The following is a 23,805-nucleotide window of genomic DNA, read 5'->3' as shown; positions in this document are numbered from 1 at the left end:
TATAGCTAAAGTAGTAAGTTTAATTTGGACACAGTACACATGAAATATTATAGACACAAAAGACTGAAAGCAAAAAAAAATAATCCACAAAATACCTTGGTTTTTAGTAAAGCTGGTAAAGAAAAAATTGTGATCTATTAATTATTTGTTTTAAAATATTATACAAGAAGGAGAACAGCAATTAATTTGCACTTTTGTGCAGCTCTGTAGTTTTACATACATTTATTTAAAGGAAATGAATTGTGCCAAGTAGAAATTACAGTCACAATGCCAAATGCATCACTCTAAGCAAAAAACTCCTCCCTTCTCCCTGAATACTTTATCTTGAATATTTTTTAGCATGGAACTATTAAAAAAAAATATATATATATATATTTTTTTTTCAAGCATTTTTTTTCTGTATTAACAACAGCAGTTGGTTCAAGGCTGCTTTTCCTCCTCCCTGAGGTGTGTAGCAAACAGAGCTCCCACAGACACTGCTCCATGATCAGCCTTCTTTAACGTAACAGACTTGGGGCAAGAATATAGAGTTCTTCACAGCTCTCCTCCAGATCCAGCTTCTGGGCTCTCCTCCTGGTCAGCCAGCTGATGTCATATTAGCAGCTTTTCTCCTCCCAACACCTTAATTAGGTAAGATTAGTCCATTCACAGTGAGGCAGGTCCAGATAGTGGGTTTCATTGCAATTTGGAGAATTATTTTTCTCCATACAACTATGCTTTCTTTGCATATATTAGCAATTAACTTCAATGTGTAATCATCAATTAATAAGTATAAGGTTGTCATCACTCTGTTGTCTGCAAAGAAAAAAAAAAAAAAATCACAATTTTTCATTCAGCAAGAAATGCAATAGGAAGTATTTACCCCTACAAAACCAAGCTGAGCTATGATCCTTGTGTTCTGTGCTCTCCAATTTCAGCATAAAGCTCCAGCACCCGCACAGGGACAATCAAGCAGGAACAGCTTCAGTAATAAAAGCTCTGGATTTGCACTCCAGTTGCCAGGCTGGTGCCCTCAATACTCTGCAGAGTATTAGAGTAAAATATACATTCAAGCAGACAAAAATCTCTTATCCTGCACAATGACTTATGTGAAACCTGAAGCTGTACCTGGCTGGAGTTCTTATTCACTAGTTGGCTTTCAAGCGTTCACAGCAACTGCTGGGGTACCTGCCCATCATCATCACACATGCTCCTTTTTGGCTGCCAGAGTACATCCAAAGTATAAAGTTGCATTTTACAAAAACTTCAGCACATAAGTACACAAGTATCCTACTGCTAAAACAGGATTTGTTACACCACCTGGGATTGAACAAGTGTTCACATTCAGCTCTGCCCTTTCTCCCATAGCCTCACTTCCTTGCACAGTGCTCACAACCATTCTGTGCACAAGCAGGAATTCTCTTGGACTGCCTAGTGACAGTGACAAGACCCTTCCACTCTCAATGAGGGATTCAGAGGTGTGTTAGGTTTCCTTGGAAACAGAATTCAAAGAATAAGACTTCCACACAGGCACCAGGTGAGACATTCACCTCTCAACAACTCTAACTTAAATAGGACCACTGGTAAGACCTCCAAAGGCTTGAGGTTGGTGGCAAACAGACATTTACAAGTGTGTTTCCAGTATTCTGACAGATAGTATGGAATGAGTTTTCCTCACAGACACAGCACAGCTTCAGGATAAGTACAGGACCTTGCCTGAATCACATTCTCTTGCTTTCTGCTATTACTCCCAGCCCAGGGGAAAAGCTTTTTTAGAAACAGAAGACTTGCAAAACCCTAAGAAGCAGAGACTTAGTTTGCTCTTGACTCCTTGACAGTTGCATGTTATACCCTGCTGTCCTCCCATCAGCTTCTACCAGTTTCTGCATGGTAGTTTTGATATGAGCAAAGCACTTAAAACATGCTTTTAAGCTCAGAATTACCACTGCTGCACCATCAGTAGACTAAAGATCTAACACCTAGTAAAACACAAGAGGAACAACAGATTCCAAATATTCCATGGGCTGAATTCTGGATGCTCCAGCATTTGTGAAACTTTGCTGCAAGAAATCAACTGGTGTATTTAATGTTTTTATTAGAAGTACAGCCTACTGACCTCCTACAGCAGCAGATGAATGGCATGGAAGTACTTTCTTTTCTGTAAGCAACACTGCCATGGTCTTTTAGAAATTCATGTAGATCTGTTACTGGAAACCCACTTTGTTGGTATTTCTGAAAGAGAAAGTACTTTATTTAAAACACGTGAGAAGTTACTGGCCATGAAGTGTTCTAAATTTTCCTCTAGAGTGAAGGGCCTTGAAGTGGATGTTCAGTATTGCCACGCTGCAGAAGTGCTCTGCAAAACAGCAGTTCATCGCACTGAAGTGGCTCACCCATTGACCCACACAAGGTGCTCGGAGGGAAGAGTAACAGTAAAATGTTTTGCAGATCAGACCATCCAATAAACTCAGATGCACAGACAGCCGAGTTGTATTTTGAGCTCTTGCTCAGTCTGGAAGTTGTGGTTCATGTCAGAACAGCCTTGTTCTGCTGGCCTGTTTATCTAACACTGAGACAAGAAAGGGACAAGAGCTGAAGAGGATGATCTGCTTTGCCTTCCCACCAGTTATTGCAGCTACCAGGAGCACAAAGGAGAGACAGCACTGGAGGACAAGAACAAAAGGTAATTACTAAAGACTTCATTTCACTTTCAGACAGTTTATACTGGAAATGGAGGCTGCAATTTTAAATTGAACAAGAAGTAGTGGGTCTTTTGGAAGACATTTCCTTTTAACCACAGATTTCCAAGCAGTGCATTAAGCAAGCCATTAAGCAAATGAATTTAGAGTTATCTGCTTGGCCCCTGCCACACCCCTGTCAATGCGGTATTCTCCAAGATGCCAGCAAGCCCTTCCTGACCTCAGCTTCTAGTGCCATGAGAAGAAGCGCTCACTCCAAACAAGAATTATTCAGCTCTTTCCACTCATCCTTCAACTTGTGTTTCCATAAGCTGTTACATTTTGAAGCCAGGTGAAGCAGGAGAAAATACTGGGACACACACTAAGGATGATTTTCCAAGCCAATTACTGCTTAGTCATTTGGATGACTACCCAGTCATCCTCCCAATTTCACCACAGACTAAACTACAAGATTTTAATAGTCTCACCAGTCATCATAACTAATCCTAGATTGTATGGTGTTGAGTGACTAAGAAGAATGAATACAAAGCTGATTAGAAGTGTAATGGGAAAGAAAAATGTTTTACCTTTATGGTGTCGTAGGAGTCAGTAATGAGAGCAATAAAGAGGCTGAGGATCATGTATATAAACAGACTAATGAAGGAATAGAGATATAACCGGCTGAACACCCACACCAATGTGCTCTTCTGCTGGATCTGAGCAAATGTTGCAAACATATCATCACCGTTGACCAATGAAAACAGACATTCAGCCACTGTGTTCAGATCTTCAAACTAGAAAATAAGTATAAATTATTAATAGAATGTGAAGGTCAAACATCCAGATTAAATGGAAAGTGAAAGGTGTTATAAAAACAAAAGTAATTTTGTTCAGGGTTTTACTCATAGCAGAAGAAAATAGTCAACCCAGCCAATCAAATGCTACCACACTTCCTTTCCTGTACATTCAGGCCAAAACATACACATCAGTAACAGAGTCACGCAGAAATATAATCTTGGCTAAGCATTATACATTTACATTAGAAATATTAAGATTTATTTTAAAACAATAAACTCATCAGTTACTGGCTGTTTTGCCTGTTGAGCATCACCACCACAGAAAGTTTGTTACCAAATTTTAAGCTGGTTTAAACCTGCAGAAAAATATCATTCTGTTTGCCAAAACATGTAGATAAAGTGATTTCACAGAATATATACAGTAAATCAGCAGCGTTATGCTAGGAACAGAATCCACATCCTCTGGTTACCCAGCTCTGCAGCGCTACTGGAGTAGGAGTAATAAATCAATATTGTATTAAGAAGTTAGAGATAGCATGTAGCCTTCTGACCTCAAATGATCTAAACCACATTTGTCTGGTGAGAACATCATCTATCTGTCATTCAGAAAACCCTGAGCTGTAGGTAAAAGCTACTAAGCACATCCTGGACAAAATCATGGTTTAATTTCCAGGACATCCTCTTAAATTCTTAATTCCATTTCCCCCAGCAGGAACATGCTCTGAGGCTAAACTCTATTCAGCAACCAGGTGAGTAAACTTCTCACCATCACTTTGTGCCTCCAAATAACTGGATTTGTTAACTATACTTTACTCGACAATATTAATTAGTGCACAATATTTTAATGTAGTTATTATCAACAAAACAACAGTACTACACTCACTTTAATTTTGGTACTATATTGAAAACAAGATGTAAAGAGGCATATGTTTGTAAGAACATAGTGTCGCACATAAACAGCAGGTCTGGCCTTACCCATGGCTTATTTTTTAATTAATCTTTTTATTTATTTTTAGAGCCATTATAAGACTCAGCAGCACATTCTCTGAGAAGAAGGGGTCCATAGCATGGGTAATTCTTGAGTAACCCACAGGTTTTGATTCATAGGCAGAGACAAAACTGCTAAGGATTGCTCACACTTACAAGCCCCTGGATTGACATAACACAAAATCCAGGGTTACCACTCCCTCTCTCTGTCCACAGAAGAAAAAAAGTATTTGTATGTTTTTGAGCCAAGGTCTTCAGTTTTGGAGCACAGGGACCCTTCTCCTGCAGACCTGCACAGCAGAGAAAGCTCTTCCCGTTCCCTTCCAGGGACACTCACACTGCAGAGTGCCCAGCGGGGCTCTGCGCGGTGCCACATCGCCTTCCAGCGGGGACCGGCTGGAATAGGAAACCCCACAGCCACAGCTGCCTGCCTGCCTTCACAGGCATCTGGGAGATTTAGCAAGAGGTAACACCTTCACAGGTAAGAATATTATTGACTGCACTTTCTTTTGCTCAGATAATTAACATACTTGCTGCAGGGAAGCTGCAACAGTAATTATGCTGTGCCTGTTATAAACAATTAAGCCCCTAGTATGACCAAGGATCCCACAGATTACTATGGAGAAATGTATTGTCATCAACTTAAAATACGCACAGACTGAACAACTACATTTCTCAAAGCAGAGAACTGCATTATGTTAGAGGAATCAGAGCTCCGGGGGTGCAAAAAGCTGAAGCAAGCGCTGCAGCCTGTGTCTCTGTTACTGTATATACTGTGTGTGACCAGAAATCAGGAATGAAAAGTCATACATTCATTACTGATTAAAGGACATCTAGAATTTATCACAACAGGAATGTGCCTTTTTAAAACTGTCACAGAAGAGCATCTGCCAAGAAATAACAAACAAGTCTTGCAGATTTTTTTTTTGCATGTGTTTCGGAATATACAAAGCCTTACTGCTGTATCCAGCTTTCAGATAAGATGAAACACCAGGCACATACTTTGACACCAACCTTAAAAAAAAAAAAAAACACCAAACCAAAAACAAAACACAAACAAACCCAAACAAACAAAAAAACACAAAAACAAACAAAACCAACACACTAACAACAACAACAACACACAACACACAACACAAAGGAAGCAAAGTAAACAAGACAAGCATTCCTCCACTCCTTTAGGAGTCAAGATTTAAGAACTGAAGCTACATGACACAGGGAAGACTTGGAAAAACAAAGTCAGAGTCAAGGAGATTCCCCAAAATGTTAACGGAGAGCTGGTGCCTCTTTAACCCAACTGAGCTGGGATTGCCAGAAGAGGGCGAAAGAGATACAGACCAATTTACCTAAAGTCCCCAGCCTGGGTAAACCTTGAGCTCAAGCACACAGTGAAAGCAAGAACGCGGTTTATTTTGTTAAATGGAGCAGGTGACAGGAGGTACACATGGAAGAAGAACTCCTGTGTTCTTCAAGTTAAAGCTTTTAAACAACAACATGAATTTAAGACCTATTTCTGCTGTTATAACTAAGAACTATACACACAGTCATTCACACATCATTAAACCAGGAAAGGAGTACATACCTTTTCATGATAGGGTCCCAGGACAATCCAACCACAGAAAGTATAGCCAAGATAAATCATCCCAGCACAACAACAAAACCTTAGCACTTTGGGCAATGATGCCTGCATAGTTAAAATGAGCACCTACATGTCAGGGTGGAAGAAAGGAGAATGGGAAAAAGCCACAAGTTAGGGAGACCTGAGTAAGAGTGATAACTAGACAGTTTAATTGTTGAATATTTTAATCTAGCCTTACATTGTAGGTTTGAAAATATCCCAGGTATCTGATGACTCCAACCCAGACAAACAAAGTTGATGTTCCAAGTAAAATGCTGCAGACATCATAACTTGTGAGGTTCTGAGGGATCCAAACAGAGCAGGTGGTCAAATCACAAAGCAGTAGGTATGTCAGCTTGACAGCTATTCAAGTTTCAGCAGTTCAAACAAAGAAAGCAGGGCAGTTCAATACTGAAAGGATGTTGCTACATCACAAAAATCACACCAAGGTGAACTGCAGTTATTTACCAAGATCACCCAAATGCAATAGTGCTGCAAATGAAATCACATCTACACTGATATTATTGTAGTTTTGCATGAATAACTAAAGCCTTTAGCTTGGTTATGACACAGTTTTAAACTTTTTGTTTTTAATAAAAGTGTTGATATATGCTATTGTTAGGCAAACAAGCTCTCATTCACTATTTAGGAAAACATGACCCATCATTTAAATGAAAAGTGAGCCTCAGGACTACAGCCCTTTCCATACTACATGCATTTACATCTCTGAACAGGTTGACAGCTATTTAGGGCCTGAACACCATTTTTTGCTACCAGTGAAGTTTATAACCAATTATACTTGCATTTTATTTTAGAAGGCTAGAACTGTTTGAGGTAAGCATGAGATACCCATCTAGCTCAAGATTTCCTACCCTCATCTGCCACTTTGCCATACAGCGGGAGGTTCTCAAGTGCTTCCTTTGAAGGCCACTCTGGGCATCTGCCCTTTGAGCCTTAGTACATATAAAACATAAGCAGCACACTACCTACCATGGTTTTCCCAGAATACAAAGCTTTGTGAACACATTAATTGCTCTATTGTGAGAAAACAAACAACAGCAACAACAACAACACAACACCCAAAAAATAACACACTCCACACCAAAAAGAAACACACACACACACACACACCCCCCCATACACACAAACCCCGCAAACAAAACAGAAAAACCAAACAAAAAAAACCCTGAAGAGCTGCCAGTTGGACAAAACACCTTGATTACAGTAAATCTAGACTGGGAGGTCAAGGTCCCAAGTTGGGCTTTTTTCTGTTTGTTTTTGTTTGTTTGTGGGGTTTGGTTTTGTTTTGTTAGAAACTGTCTACCCACAGTTCCTATACCAGGGATTAGGGGACTTATCACTATGAAAATAAGATGTTTAAATAGCTTATATGGTCTTACTGAGTGACTTTGAGGAAAAGGGACCAAAACCAGCTATCAGTCAAACTAGCACTAGGAAATGAAGGAAAAAGCACTAGCGAAAGTAAATAAGATTACTAGTGACTATGATAGCTCACTTTCATTTGTCCCCAAGTTAAAACACATTACACTTTGTTGTAACAAGTTAGTATTTTATATCTGAGGTATTAAATTCTCACCTTGGCTTTTATTTCCATTTTTAGGATTGACCCAATGATTGTCATCACATCACTGATAATTACCAGGACATACCATCCATTTATGAACTCCAGGCGGTCAGCATGACAGACATGACGCTTATATTTCTCCAAGAAGAAGTTCACAAATCTCTATTGATAAGCATGTAGATGTTTAGTTACAGGTCACCTTAGATGAAAAATACGTACAGATGCCTTGGTAGTATAGCAACACTCAAGTTTCACATAACCCCTTTCCCTATAGTAGTTGCTGGAATAATAGCTTAAAACTCATTCTCAATTGCAACAGAAATCGTAAAAAATAAGATTGGTTTAGGCCAGTGAAAACCAACTTTTCACAGAACATCTGACTTCATAACCAACCCCCGCTAGCCTAACCATGGCTTGCTGCCCCTTTTTTAGCCCCCTCCACAAAAGTTTCTATCCACCTCCAACAGAGCAAGGCCACTCAACTAAAGGAGTGAAAAGGAGAATTAGTAACTCAAATACAACTATAAGGGAAGTGCTCTCATTTCCAGTAGACCTGATAATATCACTTCCCACACTCAACACCACCTATCTGCTTTCACTTGCTCTTTTTGCTCATGAATAAATGCTAACGTCCCTATTCCTGACAGCAGTTTGGCAATGTCTTTGCTGAATTGTGTCCTCTTCACGCTTGTCTTGTTTACAAGCTACAGAAAGGATATATTGAACAAGACAAACAAGTATCTGTGCTTTCATACCCTATCTATCCTGAACTCTTCTCCCAACTCCTATAAGCCACATACTTGCAAAGTCTGTATCAATTAACAGTTATACACTGGTACATCTCAGGGCACAGCTTGTGTTCCGACATCGGTATTTGGACCAGAAGAACTGAGTCTGCATATATGAAGCTCTGCAAGCAGCTTGAGGTGAAGTGGGAGAGGGTTAGTCTCAGTCTGCAGAGGAGGATGAGCAGGGAAGGTGACAGCAGATGGCGATCAGGGATTGCGGAGGGAGAAGGAGAGACTAACTGAAAAGGGGTGGATCCAGCCCCAGAAAGACCCAAAATCCCAACCAGAGTTAGACAACATGCCATGCTTTACATTTTCTCCAGTTAGAGCTGGCTTTGAGGCATGTTCACTAAAGCATTAATTTATGAGAAGACTTCTATGGGAATTCTACTCTGAAGCCAGGGAAGGAAGAATTTGTGTTGGAATGTGCAGGATGTGTTGGCTGTTAGCAGCACAAAGACTCAGAAGGTTTTTTTCACATAAAATCCTGGACAAAATTAAGTCCTGGACAAAAAATTAAGTCTCCTTTTGCCCTTGAAATACAAAATACTTTGTATTACAGCACTACATAAACAGAAGTAAAAACCCATTCAGCTAGAAACTGTTCAGAGACACCTACACATCCTTTCTAGAGACAGAGATACAGTAAGAGAGCAACATCCTGCAACAGATATACTACCCGATATTCCAAAACACATCATTTGACAATACTAGCCGTAAACAAGACAGACAAAATAATCATTGAGATTATGAGCACTGTACTTACTTTTTGTAGTCTCAAGGCAAGAACAATGGATCGTGTACAGAGGATGAGAGAAGCAAAGCAACTTAAAATGACAAATCCATCAAAGACTAGAATATACTGAGTGTTTTTCTGGAGAACTGCAAAGAATCAAAGAAAGGAAGTAAAGTTAGTCATTTCACACCTCTCTGAGCACCAATTGTTACAAAATGTCACATATTTTGCATTTAAACACTCTCACCCCATAAACAGATGGGGTATAAGAAGTATTCTTTCTGCCACTATGGAGACTGGGCCACAGAGTGAAAGGCATGTTCAAGTTCTTCAAAATAAAACCAAGGATGGATTAATATAAGCATCCCCTTTTTGCACTAAGTTCATCAGTTCATCTGTACTCCAGTGTTAGAATTACACAGAGTAAGAGAAATGTAGACTTCGGTGCATACCAACATTATTAAATTAAAACAAAACAAGAAATCCCACCTCTTATTCCATGACCTGCAATCAAAAATTTGTTTGACTTTCTATACTGTATTATTTTCATCCACAGCTTTACAAGCCATCATGTGAACCCAAATCAGACATTTTCCTTGGCTTACTCATATCAACTGATGAACAGGACGGGGAATGTCTTGCTAGACAGATTGTTATAGAGCAGGGAAGTGACAGGAGGAGATGTGCTATTATGCAAACACACATGCACCAGACTTACCAGAGCCGAATACGTGCCAGTCTTTACATTCTTGAATATCAGTGTCACTATCAAAATAAATTTTGATTTTTCCACTGTGGGCTCTGTTATTGAAAGTTATCTGGAAATACAAGAGTAGATCAGAAATGAGGTTAATAAAATTTCATTCCATTAAAAAAAAAAAAAAACACAAAAAAAACCCAACAACAACAACAACAAAAAAACAACTTGGTAAGTGCTTTGACATAATATGCATTAATATTTGTTCATCAGGTAAGCTTTGAGAAAGATATCACCATGAGTGTTCATACAGACATAATTTGAGGATGTGTCACATATAGCACAAAAAGCAGTATTCCAAGAAGCCAAACTTCAAGTTTAACCTTTAGAAGAATAATGATGACTTATCTTCTCAGGCTGTGAAGCTACCAGCTGTAATATAATAAAATAATATTGTCCCACGGCAACACCATTTCAGCAGCCTTTGGGAAGGAGGCTAAGGGCAAAGACGTGCTCAACTGGTTTTGCCTCGCAGCTGAAGTATAAGGATGATGACTACCCCTCAGCTTAAGATCTTGTTATAATATACAGTGTTGGAAGTGCCATACCCCATATCCACTTACAGTATTTTGAAATGCATAGCAGTCGGGCAATTCACGGGCATGGATTGTCTGTAGGGCAATGCCTTTTAGCTTGAAGGAGATTTCAACCTGTATAAGTCTGAATGTTTAAAAAAGTGTATAAATATATCACAGAATCACAGAATGTCAGGGATTGGAAGGGACCTCGAAAGCTCATCCAGTCCAACCCCCCCACCAGAGCAGGAACACCCAGGTGAGGTTACACAGGAAGGCGCCCAGGTGGGTTTTGAATGTCTGCAGAGAAGGAGACTCCACAACCTCCCTGGGCAGCCTGGGCCAGTGTCTGTCACCCTCACTGTAGAAGTTTCTTCTCAAATTTAAATGGAACCTCCTGTGTTCCAATTTATACCCATAGCCATACCCATACCCATTGGTTGTCACTGAGAAGAGCCTGGCTCCATCCTCATGACACTTACCCTTTACATATTTATAAACATTAATGAGGTGTATGTAAATACACACAAACACATACACAAAGTAAGGAAGCCGCACAACTCAGAATCCACCATGTTCATACAGAAAGACTAAGTTAAAAATTAAAAAAAAAAATCCTCACCATCACTTTACCTGTAAAATTCAAGATTGAAAAAAGAGGAGTTCAGCTTCAGTTCAGCCCTCTTACCAGCTAGCTCCTGTGGCTTTAAAAAGATACATTCTGGAAGGAGAAAAGGAAAAGCTGTAACCTTAAAAAGTTCACATAGAAAGCAGCATAAAACTGAGATAACCAGGTTGAATGGCAAGTCCTAATCAGGCAAAATGTTAATTTTGAGCAAACCTATCCATAGAGAGCCCCAGCTGGTGGGATCAGAAGCAGGTTCATGCAGTAAATTTTGAGGAGCTAACAGCAAGGACTCATCCCCGAGAGGTGGTAATGACACCCACCCACCGAAGGTACAGACAGACCAGCATCCAGAATTCTGTATTTGAGCTTTCTGCATGGAGTGGGGAACAGACACACAGAAAAACCCAAACCAAACAAAACCAAACACACACACAACCCACTAACGACAGCAACTGAAAAGAGCTTCCTATAGTGTACACAGCCACTGTTTCTAAGCAGGTAAAAAACAAGAAGGGAATAGACAAAAGGCATGTTTGTGTTACTATGATTGCCACGCAAAAAGCCATTGGTATTAAACTTTACTGACTTTACATTGGAACGTAAGTACTCCACAGCAAGACATTTTTAGTACAACAATACTATACCTGTTTCAGTAGAAACATCTATGTTCAGTGTATCATTGGAAGGAAGCATCGTGCCTTTCCTGTACTGTTGTTTACAGATTTTTAAACCTGATCCTTCATGTTCATAACCAAGCGTTCCCAGGGATATGTTCTTTAATTGCTTGTACTAGTTTAAAAACAAAACAGAAGTTACAGAGATAGTAGTCTCTTTTGCATTAGGCAGTAACTTGCCATCTCAAAGTTATGTGTATCAATATAGCTTTTTACCTTTAAAAAAACCAATCTTTACTTTCACATAAAGTCTGTAAATTGAGAGTGGATAGCTTACGGGAAGTAAAGAGGGCTGCAGGCCACTAATTAGTAGTGATTGGCATCCTGATGACATGGTGACTGGGAGCCCAGTACCTACTGGGCTGCCTGCAAACGATGATCTGTGTGCCAGGCAGCAAGCCAGCAGACAGCTCTTAATTTGATTCCTGGCAGGGACTTCAATGCAGTATTGCTACTAACCACACACAGTCCTGGGGTATCTTATGTATTTATCTCATGAAGGTGTTAGTTTTCACACCACTTGAAACTTGATTGCTTTATGTACAATCCAAGTCACAGTTCTTATCAAGCCCACCCCAAGAGTAAAACCAAAGCTGCTCCCTGTGTGACTACAGAAGAGGGAGGCCACGTATTCACCACGTAACCAGCAACTGTGGAACATACAGAGAGCTTGGGCAGCCTCCAAAAGTAATTTAACCTGCCTACTTCACACAGAAGGAACTGAAAACATGCCTGTGAGGAAGGCAGTTTCTTTTTCACTTACTCTAAATACAGCAGAACCACCTTCTTCATATGTTAAGACATGCTTGAAAAAAAAGGACTAGAAGTTAAAGTGAATAAAGCTAAGCCAAGTCAAACATCATCCACACACAGATCAGCCCTTAGCATCACCAGTGAACTCCATTAAAGGCCAGTCCTCTCCTGACTTGCCTTCCACACATCCTCAGTATCTGCTGGAAACAAGAAACCTCCTCTGATCCTCAGAGTCACAGCTTCCAGCCCCGCACAAGGAGCCAAACCCCGGGGCACAGCTCTCCCTCTGGTTCTTGACTCCTCAACAGCTGAGGAGATCAATGACTAACCATGAACACAGTCATCTGCCAGCCCAGTTTGGCACCAGCTAACACTGTTCAAGAGAAGCCAGATGGACCCCTGGCCTTTCGAGGAAGAATGCATAAGCATTTAGTAATTAATTAGTTTTTATCATCACCTCACCAAGTGCAAGAGCTCAGGCCAGGCCTCCGTACCCTGTCACAACATTATCTCAAAGTAAACTAAAGAAGCCAAGTCTGACTAAGGCAGGTCAAGTGAGTGGAAACAGTAGTTAGTCACAACTCCACATCCTTCTGAGAGCGTCTCCAGATCACTGCATCCAACAGCCACTGCTCTGGCCACGTGTGCTCTCAGGCTCTGCCCTCCTGACAGTGGAGCATGTGGCTCTGGGTTACTCACATGCCACTTTCAAACAACACTACAAAACAGTGAAAGACAAAAACCCCATTTCCACATTTCTAAGCAGCCTCAGACAGAGCAGCCAGTGGAATATCCCAGTCCTCCAGGCTCCACCGCAAGCATGGTACAAGCATAACAACTCCACACAGTTTCTTCGTGATAGAAGCTTCCAAACTGGACCCAGGAAAGGAGCGAGGAAAACCTGTGTACTCTTCCAAGTGGAAAGTATGTTCATTTCTTTTTCTTTCAGAGTGTGAAAATATCACAGTGGCATATTATACAAAGCCTAAAATTCCATTTTTACAACTTCAGTTTTGCTGTTCACTATTACCATCTTCTGTAATATCATATGCTTCTGCTTGTCCCACCTGTTCAAACCCCCAACCACACACTTCAAAGTAAAACTCAAAACGCCAAAACCTATGGCTTCTAGCTGCCCATCTCAAAACTAAAAAGCATTGTTTTTAGCTTAGTAGCCAGCTAGCTTGTCTCCTCCTAGAAGGCATCTTTTAAAAAAATAATTTAAAAAACACCCACCCCAAAAAACGAAACACTAGTGTCAATTTCTGCTTGGAGACACTTTTTTTTTAAGTATTACACATGATAAAAAAGCCTCAGTAACACCACAGAACACTGAAGAATCCAGATTACACAAGTTTAAATCTCCTTAAAGGATATGTCTACAGTTATACATAGACATTTTATGAAGTGACCTTTTTCTGATGCCTGTATCACACATTGGCTCATTCTTGAGGATATAAAGCTATTATTGCTCTACTGTCTTCTATCTGGACTTCACCTCAGCCTTAGTGCCTACAAAAGAAGGAAAGTGAGACAAAGCAAGCAAGGAAGAGAAAAAAAAAGCACAGTTTATGGAAGAAACAGTGGTGATATTGAGAGGAAATGAAAGATGGTTTAAAGTCACTTTCCGTTCATCCCATGTGAACAGTTTCTGGGCTTATCATCATCCTCAAACACAAGAGATGTTTCATTTTCCAGACACACACTCATTCATCTCATGACTTCTAAATGTATTAATATTAAATGCAAAAATATTTACTGCATTTTCATCCTAGATTTATTCACTTTCCTCCTACAATTGTAAAGGGACTGTTCTTTAAAATACCATTCCTAACCAGGGCAAGTGGCTCTACATTCCTGGAAGTACCCTATTCCCCATTTTGAGGCCTCTGGCACTGACTACAAAGCTGTGATTCAGCATAGCTCTAAGCACAAATTTTTTGAATACCATGCATAGGTATATTCAGGCCCATAGCTCTTCAACATAAGACCTAAACAAAAATTCCAGTTCATACAAAATGACTGATTTTCAAACTTTCTGCATTTCAGTACTATGCACTGAGTACAATTTTGGTTTAGATTTCTCCACAAGAGACAAAAATGCAGACACCTACACTCAAAATTCAGGATATGCCACATATGCTGATTTGCTGAAATATCAAAACTGAAATCCAAGAATGGCAACAGCAAACCAGAACCTTAGCTTTGGCTTTAGTACTGTCGATTATAAACACATACACTTACCTGATTAATAACATAAAAAATGCTATCATAAGCATCCTGCTGTGTATATATACTGCAGCTGTAGTCATCTTCATCAGCTCCAGTATAGCCTTTCAGGAATAGGTGTTTAAAAGCAATAGTGTTTTCCTCTTTGAATGAGACCACCAACTGGTTACTCAAACCAAAAAAGATAAGCTGGAAAAAAAATTTTAAAGGTCAAAATTGCATTTTGGAAAGAGCTTTGAATTATAACAAATACAAAACAAAGGCGCCTGTTGCTATAACCCTGCTAAAATAGGAGAAAAAAAAAACCACAAAACAAAACCCTGTTAACTAATGCCATAAGACCACTAAAGTCAAGTTTGCTGTACATAGGGTAAGAGAAGCAGAAATCAAAGTCTTCTGCCAATTCTAAAACTTACAGTGCAGCAACTACACAGCCAGCTAGGTCACTGCCACCTTTCACACATCCAGGACCAACAACTCTAACTGGAATTTGCCAAAACTTTTGTTGAGGATAGAAATGGCAGAAGATCTAACCTACAAATATAGCCTGCTAGCCCAGAAACACCCTGCTTTTCTATGGAACTAATTCCTGCACCTTCTTCCTACCTCTGGCATGGCACAGGATTAGAGCAAACCTGTGTGGGACCCCACAGCAACAAACGCCATCACCTGCCTGACCCAGGTGCTGGTTAAGGAGGCTGTAATAAGAATTGGCAGACAGCAGAGTTACTACTCAGGATATGTGTTGCCCTACTGTATGGATGCTCCCATTCCTACCACCACCAAGGAAAACATAAATGGAGCACAGAAGCTGAAAAATCAAGCAATGAGACTTTCTTCGCAGGCATAGTAGCAGGAAGATATCCCAAGCCCTAAAGAGCTAACTCTTCACCCTAGGTTTAAATTGCTTACTAACAGCAAATGTGAAAATGTCTCATTAATGCATGGAGTTTCCAAGCCCTACAAGAAACTGGCAGAAGCAGAGAAGTAGTAAGAGTGAAAAACTGCAAGCAAAAGAACTGTGAACTTAGAAATCCCCCAAAGCAAACAGACTGGCTCCACTAACATCCAAATTCTTTCATGCAAAACAATAGAAACTGGAAAGCACATCTATTTTTTTCCCCTTCACCAGACTATGCCATCTTCTGTCCTAGACAGTAATTGCTTAGAACTGGGCCAGGCTAAAAGAATAGATGCAGCAGGACTATTTAGTGTAAGGCTGTTTGATTGTACAGCAGTCACAGCCAGGACAGAGAAACGGTGATGTCAGCTTGGACAGGTATATGCAGTCTTCAGATTCAGAACTGAATCCTCAAACCAAGTTCTAAATAAATTATATCTTCAGTTGACTGAAAAAAAACAAAACAAAACAAAAAAAAAAAACCACAACCACTGAGTGCTACAAATAAATCTGCAGCACTCCAGTTAGTATTGCAAAAAAAATCAGGGATCTTCCAGTTGCAATACAGAGAAACAAAACATAGTTGGGAGGGTTTCCTCAGGGGACTCCCTAGGGGATTTCAGCATGGCATTGGATTAAAACTCCCCATATGGGACCAAAGCTGCTTCTGCTCTTCAGTCAGGCACAGGCACCCCAGCTGCTGCCCCAGACCACAGCAGCTGCTGGTGTCACAACTAACAGGCTGGCACCTGGCAGAAGCAGCTAAAAGGAGGCTTAACTTATCCCAGGTTGTCCTGCAAGGGTGTTCCCCTTGCTCTGAAGTAGAGATACTTGTTGAACTTGTCCATTTACTAGTAGCTCACGTTTTGAGACCTCCCTGCAGAGCAGCAATGTATTTTCCTTCAGAAACTCTATTTTCTTGCTGACTCCCTGCCTGGCATCTGAGCAAGACCTGGGATTGGCAAGAAAAATCTTAAGCAGCAACCCAAAAAATCTTGCAGCCTTTGAAAGCCAAGCAGCAGAGCACTCATTCTGCTCATGCAGGTTAGTGAGAGACTAGAAGAGCAGACAGAAAAACTACATGTTCTGTAACTCCTCCAGGAGTTTGAGTATGTTAAGCTAGATGGAAAGTACTGCACCTTTTCAGAGCCATGTAAACCTGCATTTTGTCTCATTACTTACACACTAAGGCTACTGCCTGTCTTTGAAGAGAGTGCAATAACCCACATCTGAGGTGCAGCTGCCAGAGAAGCAGAATGGGAAAACCTGTCCCCTTACTCGCACTGCCCACCCCCTACTCCCCCACACCGTAACACACACCCTGCTCCCAGCAGCTCTCGCATTCCAGGTCACCATGTGCCCGCACGAGTGTAAATAGCCCATTTCAGCCAGCCGCACCCAGACAGACGGACCACAGCTGCAGCACAGGCCAGACCTGGTGCCAGCGGGACCAGCGAGCCCACCCCATCTCTCCAGTGGGGAGATGAAGGGCAAGAGAGTCAATAAAACACAGGGACACACACACACCGGGATTACACTTAGTTCTAGCAGGCAAGACAAACACAAACCTGGAATCCTGCAACTCAGCATGTTTTTAGGAGTTGTAGATTTAGCTGTGTCGGATGTTACAATCCTGCATTTCAAAACTCCAGATAAATAATTTCTACCTATACATGTGTCCCATTTTGCTTCCCTCCACCTCCAGGCACCATTTCTTACTGGACTGTAAATTAACCAACTGCACTGTGATACAGTACAGCTTAAAAACTGCTTTCTCCTTTGGTTCCACCTCTCTAGGTACGTGACTGTTTGAAATGCATCATTTGGTGACAGATGCAAGGGGCACATCTGATTCTGCAGCCCCATCATCCCCAGAGACTGTAGCATTTTCACACTAAATATGCGTTTCAAGTTCCTGACTAGATTTCATGAAATACCACTTTTGAAACAGTCCAGTGAAACTATGACCTACAAACATAACAGGAGGCAAAACACAGGGCAGCACTGGGACATCAAGCCTGAAGACAGCAAAATACCTGGTCAAATATTGCCCCAAAATCTCCAGGAGGCTTTATTAATTTAGTTTGTTATTCTTCCCCCTCGACACACCTTTCATAGTATTTTTTCCTTCTGGACTGAAGCAGGAAGTTCAAGTCAGTAACAAATATCCAGGGATGGCAATGGCCCAAACCACAGACCTGCTTCTCCCGCACTTCATTGCTACACCTTCTAAGAGTGAAAACATAGTTAGGATTACCTGAGTAGTAACCATAAGTATCTTCAAAATCTGCAAAGCCAGTTTCCATGGAATTTGACGTCTTGCTCTGTATTTTTCACATGGGTTCATGAAGTAAAACTTCAAATCTTCTTTCAGAGCTGCCTCTTTTAGATCTAAATCTGACTGAGCCATCATATTTCTGCTGTAAATAACAGGTTGATTAGAAACCAACAGAATGCTTTGGCAGACAATTTCCTCATATTGCAGTTTCGCCTCAGATCACCACACGACATGAAAGGTCTGTAACAGTTTTCTGTTTGTTTTACAGCAAAATGCAAGAAACATTTCCCTATGATAACATCAGTAAAAATCATTCAACCACATTAGATCACCAAAACACAACATTTACACAACTAATTCTCAGGAAATAGGCATTAATAAGAGGATTTGTAATAGTAACAGCAAGTCTACATTTATCTCTTTCTTAAAACTAAAGATTTGAAATAAACAGAGGCCACTCTTAACAAATTTCTCAGAAAAACCTGTATTTACCACCAGAAAAAGGTGTCTTAAAGACAAAACAACCAAAGCAGGCTTCACAGCATGCTTCTGCTGTGAACATGCAGCTTTAAGGGCTAAACTCATAGGCATTCATTTATTTAAATATCTGGGCATGTAAAAATCAGAGGAACAAGCACAGAGAACTGTTGTTGTAGGTGTCTTAAATCACTAAGTTTCTCCCTCTCAGCTAAACAGAACATTGAAGATCATTCCCCTTCTCCTCATCTTTTTAACCCTGTTTTCCAGTACCTTAATTATCAGAATCTTCCTTCTTCACAAAAAGATCAGAACCAAACTTATAATTTTTCCTCCCTCCATGTATCAAGGTAGAGCAATCATATCTGAAACTGGCTACATAAGGTGATTATCAGTCCCATTTACCATCCAGAAAATTACTCCCCATGTTCTGAATTTTACAAAGGACAACATTTTTCTCTCAAGGTCAAAACCAAAAGCATAATTTCCGAGTTTTCAGATGCGTTCTTAGTTATTTTGTTCTCACCTGCCTGAAGTGTATAGGTATTTAAGCCCGGACTGTAGACAACAAAGCACATTCGATTTGCTAGAACTAGCTCTCTCATAAGAAGAGAAATGAGAATTAAAAAACACAGTAAAGTCAACACTGTGGTGTTTCCTTGTAAGAGGAACTGAAAAAAAAAACCAACTTTTTTTAACATTAAAAGCTCAAAGGTTATCTTTATTACACAACCTTAAATCAATCATTCATGAAGATGACGCGAGGTGGGCTGATTTTGGTTTTGAGACAGGAGAAACACTGGAAGGTTTTTCAGAAAAATAAACTGTGAAGTACATGCCTCTTTAAATTTATAATAAAAACATACTGGGCTGGTTTTAATAAAGTTTAAGATATAAAAACGTTGAAAAATTTAAACACATCTGACAGAAAAGCATATCATAATTATAGCTGTGAGTATTGTCTAAGGAAACAGGTACATACGTACTTCAATCCTGCACTGAGACCCAAAGGCGTCGCTGCTCCTGCACCAGCTTCTCTTGAAGGGGCAGCAGCATTTGTGTGAGTACACAATGAACAAACACAAAACCCAGACTGAGAGTCATAGGAGTAGGTGGAAAAGAAAGAGGAAACAGAGCAGGTTTAAGCTGCATCTGGTCAAGACTTAGCACATGAAAGTATGACATGAGAACCACCCCAAGACTTCAGCAAAATCTTCACCTAAGTTTCCAGTAAAAGCACACTTGAAGCAGCAGATCTTAAAAAAAAAAAAAAAAAAAAAAAAAAAATCAAACAGTAAACCTTATAAGAAACACTATTTCCTTTGATATTCAAATACATACCATGGAAGACACAGTGGTTTTCTCCAGAGTTATCTTTCACACCCATACAGCTATTCTAAAAACCTGGTGATGAATAATAACAATACTTTCACTTATACAGCCCTCACTTAACTCCGCTGGCTAGGGATTACTTTCACTGATGCCCTTAGCTGTAGAACCTGTGAGGAGGAAATTCAGCCAAGGAAAGCAAAATACTTTTTCAGCTTAGGAGGAAGAGATTCAAGCCTGTATCACTGTTGGGCTTTGTCTTCCAATAAAGAATAGGCATTCCCTGGTGTAATATCAAAGAAATAATTCATTTGGCAATAGGTGAAATACAGCATTGTTTTCTGTTCCATTAATTTCCAGAATAGATTCAAGGTAACATCCAAATAAACGGCACTGAATCTGCAGAACTAGAACCTTCAGCTGAAGCATTAAAAAAGACTGAGTGATTAATAGTAACTTGCCTCATTTAAAGCAACTTATCTAGTTCTCCCAAATGTTTATTAGCCTAATCATCTGAAAATAAACCAAACGAAGCACCTAGCTCTAAACAGAGTAACAGAACAATTCCATTCAGACACAGCAGTGTAATTAACACCACTTAGTAAGTTTCAATGGCATGTTTTGTAAAGTACTGATACAAGCAACTTTTTTTGTGAATGAAGACTAACTCTACGCATATCTAAGTGTCGTTAAGTGTTGCGCATCACAAATAATAATTGTTACTAATTCAATGCTAAAAGCTGCATTAGGATAACCACCATTGCAATGCTGTATCCGGTAGGACAATCTGTTTGGATATTGGTTTGTAGTGAGGCACTTCAAAGCTTAGAACTCTATTCAACGAAGAGGTTTCAACAGCAATGACTACAATTTACAGCTACCTACTTATTAAATAAGCATTTAATATGTAGCTCTTCACCACTATCAGAGATCTGTACCAGGAACATTTGTTTACTGGAACTCTACACCTTAAGAGATATTAACAGGATTGATGGGGAGGGGAGCGAGAATAAGAAAAGCAAACAAACAAACCCACAAAAAGCCCACACACTGAGTTGGTTTCTACATATCAGACTGGGCAACCCCAGCTCCACTTTAATGATCTTTTCCTAAATTTACAGCTCGCTCAGAGGAGCGCATGGCCTAGCACTTCTCAGGAAAGCAAGCACCAAGAAACTGAGGAAGTAAAACTCCTTTCACACAGCTGTCAACGTTACCAGTCTCTAAGTCACCGCAGGAGCAGTAACAGCCCCGCTGCCAGAGCAGGCAGAGCAAGGGGCACACAGAACACCGCAGCTCCCACTCTGGACCGCAGCAACAGGAGAATGGGGCCGTTCTGTAGCTGCTGGACAGCAGGACAACGCGAACCCCGAGAGGCAGAGCGGAGAGGACCTACCTGGTGCAGCAAATTTAAAACACGAGTTTGAGCAACACCTGGGTAAAGACTAACCTGGTGGCCGAGCACTGCCGGGCGGGGGAAGGGCTCCTCTCCAGAAGCCGCCCACCCCCGTTCTGGTGCGGCAGGCACTCCCGTTATCGCGGTCCCACACGGCCGCCGTGCCCCGAGCGGGGGCTGGGGCCCGACCCGCGCCCCGGGGCGCTTTGCTCCTTCCCGCTACCGCAGGAGCGCCCTTATCTCCCGTCCCCTCCCCGCCGCGCCGGGCGGCGTGACCCTGGCAGGCAGCGTCGAGCCTGGCCCCGTCCCGCTCACCCGCTGGCGGCGGCCCGTCCGCCGGGCAGGTACTTGAGAGAGATCTCCATGGGACCGCGGAGCTCCGGCAGCCCTCGGCGGCCGCTGTCCGGGCAAGGCGGCGCGGAGCTCCGGCAGCCCTCGGCGGCGGCCGGGGGGAGCCGACGCCGGGACCCGGGCGGCACAAGCCGCGCAGCCCCGTCCCGCCAGCTACCCCGCGTCCCGCCCTGCCGGCCGCACCGCCTTTATGGGCCCGGGCGGAGGAGGGCGCCCCGCCGCACACGTGCCCTGCGGCCGCCCGGCAGCGGGTGGTGTCGCTCCCTTCACCCCCCCTGCCTCCTGACAGCAGCCAGCGGTGCCCAGGCTGGTGTTCAGTGAAGGAAGGCTCGGTAGTTGCTGTTGTAGGCGAGGAGACAACGTGCAGGGCAGACTCTCGGGTTCGATTAGCTACTACAGAGCTGGTCCTTTTGCAGCTGAAAAGGTACTTAGTTCCTCAGAGGATGTGGTTTCATGTGGTTACTCCAAACGTGGGTGTTCAAAACAGAATATAGACTTTTAGGAGTCTTCCTTGCAGCAACGGTGAGCTCTCTGCGTGCCCACTCGGTAGGGATGGGCAGTGTAGGACTCTGACATAACACTCTCAAATGATGCCATGTTTGGTTACAATCACACTATTTATGTGAGAAGATGGAACAAAAGCCCAGACAAACATCCATGTGCAGTTACTCAAAATTAGCTGCAACAGCATTGTGTCAGCTCATGCATGACAGGTTTCTCAAGGCTTTCTCTGAAGCATCTGGTATTAGCCATGGCCTGAGGCAGGATGATGCCCCTGACAGAAGCAATCACAGGCACCTGTTTTTCCCCCGTCTACCAGAGCTAAATTATGCCTTTATGCATTTTTATTGGAAAGGCATGAGCATATCTGGATTTGATTTCTTTCTCTGGCACACTGTTTAGTTGAGAATATGCTTCTATTCAACATGGAAACTGGTACTTAGAATCAAGTATGGCCCCCACCTCCCTCTTCCTCTCTGTGTAACTTCATTCTGTTAAGAGATCTGAGCTCTGCTGAAACAATAAGTTCTCACTACCTGGGCATATGCAAAACATTGGCATTGAAATGAGCCTTGGTATGAAACCAGCTGTTACTCAAGTTTAGCCCTGTGCAACTTATTTTCATGAGGAAATACTGACTATCGATATTTTTCAGGCAATTCTTTTCAGAGCCCAGAATCAGACCAAAGGAACTCTCTTACCCCTCCATGCCTTCTTGGACAGCACTGGAAGTCCTGTGTTCCTTAGAATGGCATTTTTAAGCATGATGAGTTTATCAGATGCTTTATCTGCTTCTTTGCTCTCTCCACTTATATTTTACATTTCTATCTGTGCCTGCTTGATTGTATCACCATAAAGATACTGATGTCTCCAGGATGCAGCGTTGCTAGCATTGCTGATGTTGAGATCACTGATACTGTTGAAGTCATGAGGGTTTTTTAGACTAAGATCATTGTTACACTTGACTCTCCAAGGCCATAACCAGCACACAAAATAAGATTAAAATGCCCCACCACACACACAACAGCAGCGGCCACAGATCTCCTGACAGAGCTGCACTTTGATTCAAACGCAGCCAGTAGGCTAGAAAACACACAATGGACTGGCTACTTCTCAGGTGAGCCAGATAGCCAGGCGGATGAATGTCCTGAACACCAAGGCTTAAGGAGATCAGAAATGCGGACAGCAAGCACTTAGATTGCCAGCAGCAATACCAAGGAGAACAATAACTGAGTGTCTTGTTTTCTTTCAAAAAACAAACAAACCAACCCAGAGATATCAAATACATAATACAAGTAGCATTATTTATTTTTCCAGTCAGAGCTGGACATTTTGAATGGGTGTAAGCCAGTAACTTGTCAGGGTACTGTTCTTCTTTCCCCCATGTAACAGCACTCCTGGCCAGAAATATGCAATTGTTACTCTGCTAACTTTATAAGCAGTTGTCCCTTCTTTTCCTCCCACCTCATCCTATCCTTTGCTTTACATGTCCATCTCCTAACTTAAGATAGCCCTTCCCCCAGCTTCACACTGTGACTGTGCCCATTACAATTTGAAGGCAAGTTGCCTTTCATCAACCATTTCCTCCCCAAGCCCGCACAACTGCCAGCAATGCTAAATTAAAAGCTGTGTAGTCCAGCAGACCGTGGTTTTCACTGAATTTCTGTGTCTCAGTTGATTGACTTTCTACCTGTAGCACAAGAACACCTCATTACTTAAAAACTCTAACATGGATTTCACTACAAAACCAGCTTTACAGAGAAGTTTGTTCTCTAGGCAATAGAAACCAGCCTTCTGTGGAAGATTTCTCCTATTAGGAATTGGACAAATCTGTATACAATATCTTTT

At 41.5% G+C, this 23,805-nt stretch overlaps 1 protein-coding gene across 6 annotated transcripts; it reads right to left on the bottom strand.

Annotated features, from left to right (window-relative positions):
- MCOLN2 (mucolipin TRP cation channel 2) lies at positions 1-21,643 on the bottom strand. Of its 6 annotated transcripts, none has more exons than XM_082054478.1 (14): positions 21,421-21,643; positions 17,883-18,045; positions 14,740-14,913; positions 11,713-11,857; positions 11,074-11,161; positions 10,489-10,585; positions 9,887-9,986; positions 9,199-9,314; positions 7,657-7,806; positions 6,259-6,360; positions 6,024-6,146; positions 3,245-3,451; positions 2,096-2,211; positions 1-795 (listed from the first exon to the last, which is right to left on the bottom strand). In XM_082054478.1, exons 1-14 carry the CDS (start codon positions 21,468-21,470, stop codon positions 759-761), a joined length of 1,668 nt encoding a protein of 555 aa, XP_081910604.1. In that variant the 5' UTR covers positions 21,471-21,643; the 3' UTR covers positions 1-758. The 6 variants fall into 6 exon arrangements, with proteins under 6 accessions (XP_081910604.1, XP_081910605.1, XP_081910606.1 ...); XM_082054479.1 differs by having other exon boundaries at positions 17,883-18,042; XM_082054480.1 differs by lacking the exon at positions 21,421-21,643 and adding an exon at positions 21,106-21,326.
- Positions 21,644-23,805: the final 2,162 nt, after the last annotated feature.

The sequence above is a fragment of the Streptopelia decaocto genome (assembly GCF_964273445.1).
Source record: "Streptopelia decaocto genome assembly, chromosome: 5".
NCBI classification, from domain to species: Eukaryota; Metazoa; Chordata; class Aves; order Columbiformes; family Columbidae; genus Streptopelia; species Streptopelia decaocto.
This window is presented reverse-complemented; position numbering and strand designations above follow the sequence as displayed.

Excerpts from the sequence above, each read along its gene's own strand:
- MCOLN2 (XM_082054478.1), bottom strand. The coding sequence starts at position 21,470 with ATGGAGATCTCTCTCAAGTACCTGCCCGGCGGACGGGCCGCCGCCAGC. Across the intron at positions 11,858-14,739 it reads TTTTTTATGTTATTAATCAG|TACAAGCAATTAAAGAACAT; the intron begins GTAAGTGTATGT and ends TTTTTAAACTAG. Across the intron at positions 6,147-6,258 it reads GATATTTTCAAACCTACAAT|GTGCTCATTTTAACTATGCA; the intron begins GTAAGGCTAGAT and ends CCTGACATGTAG.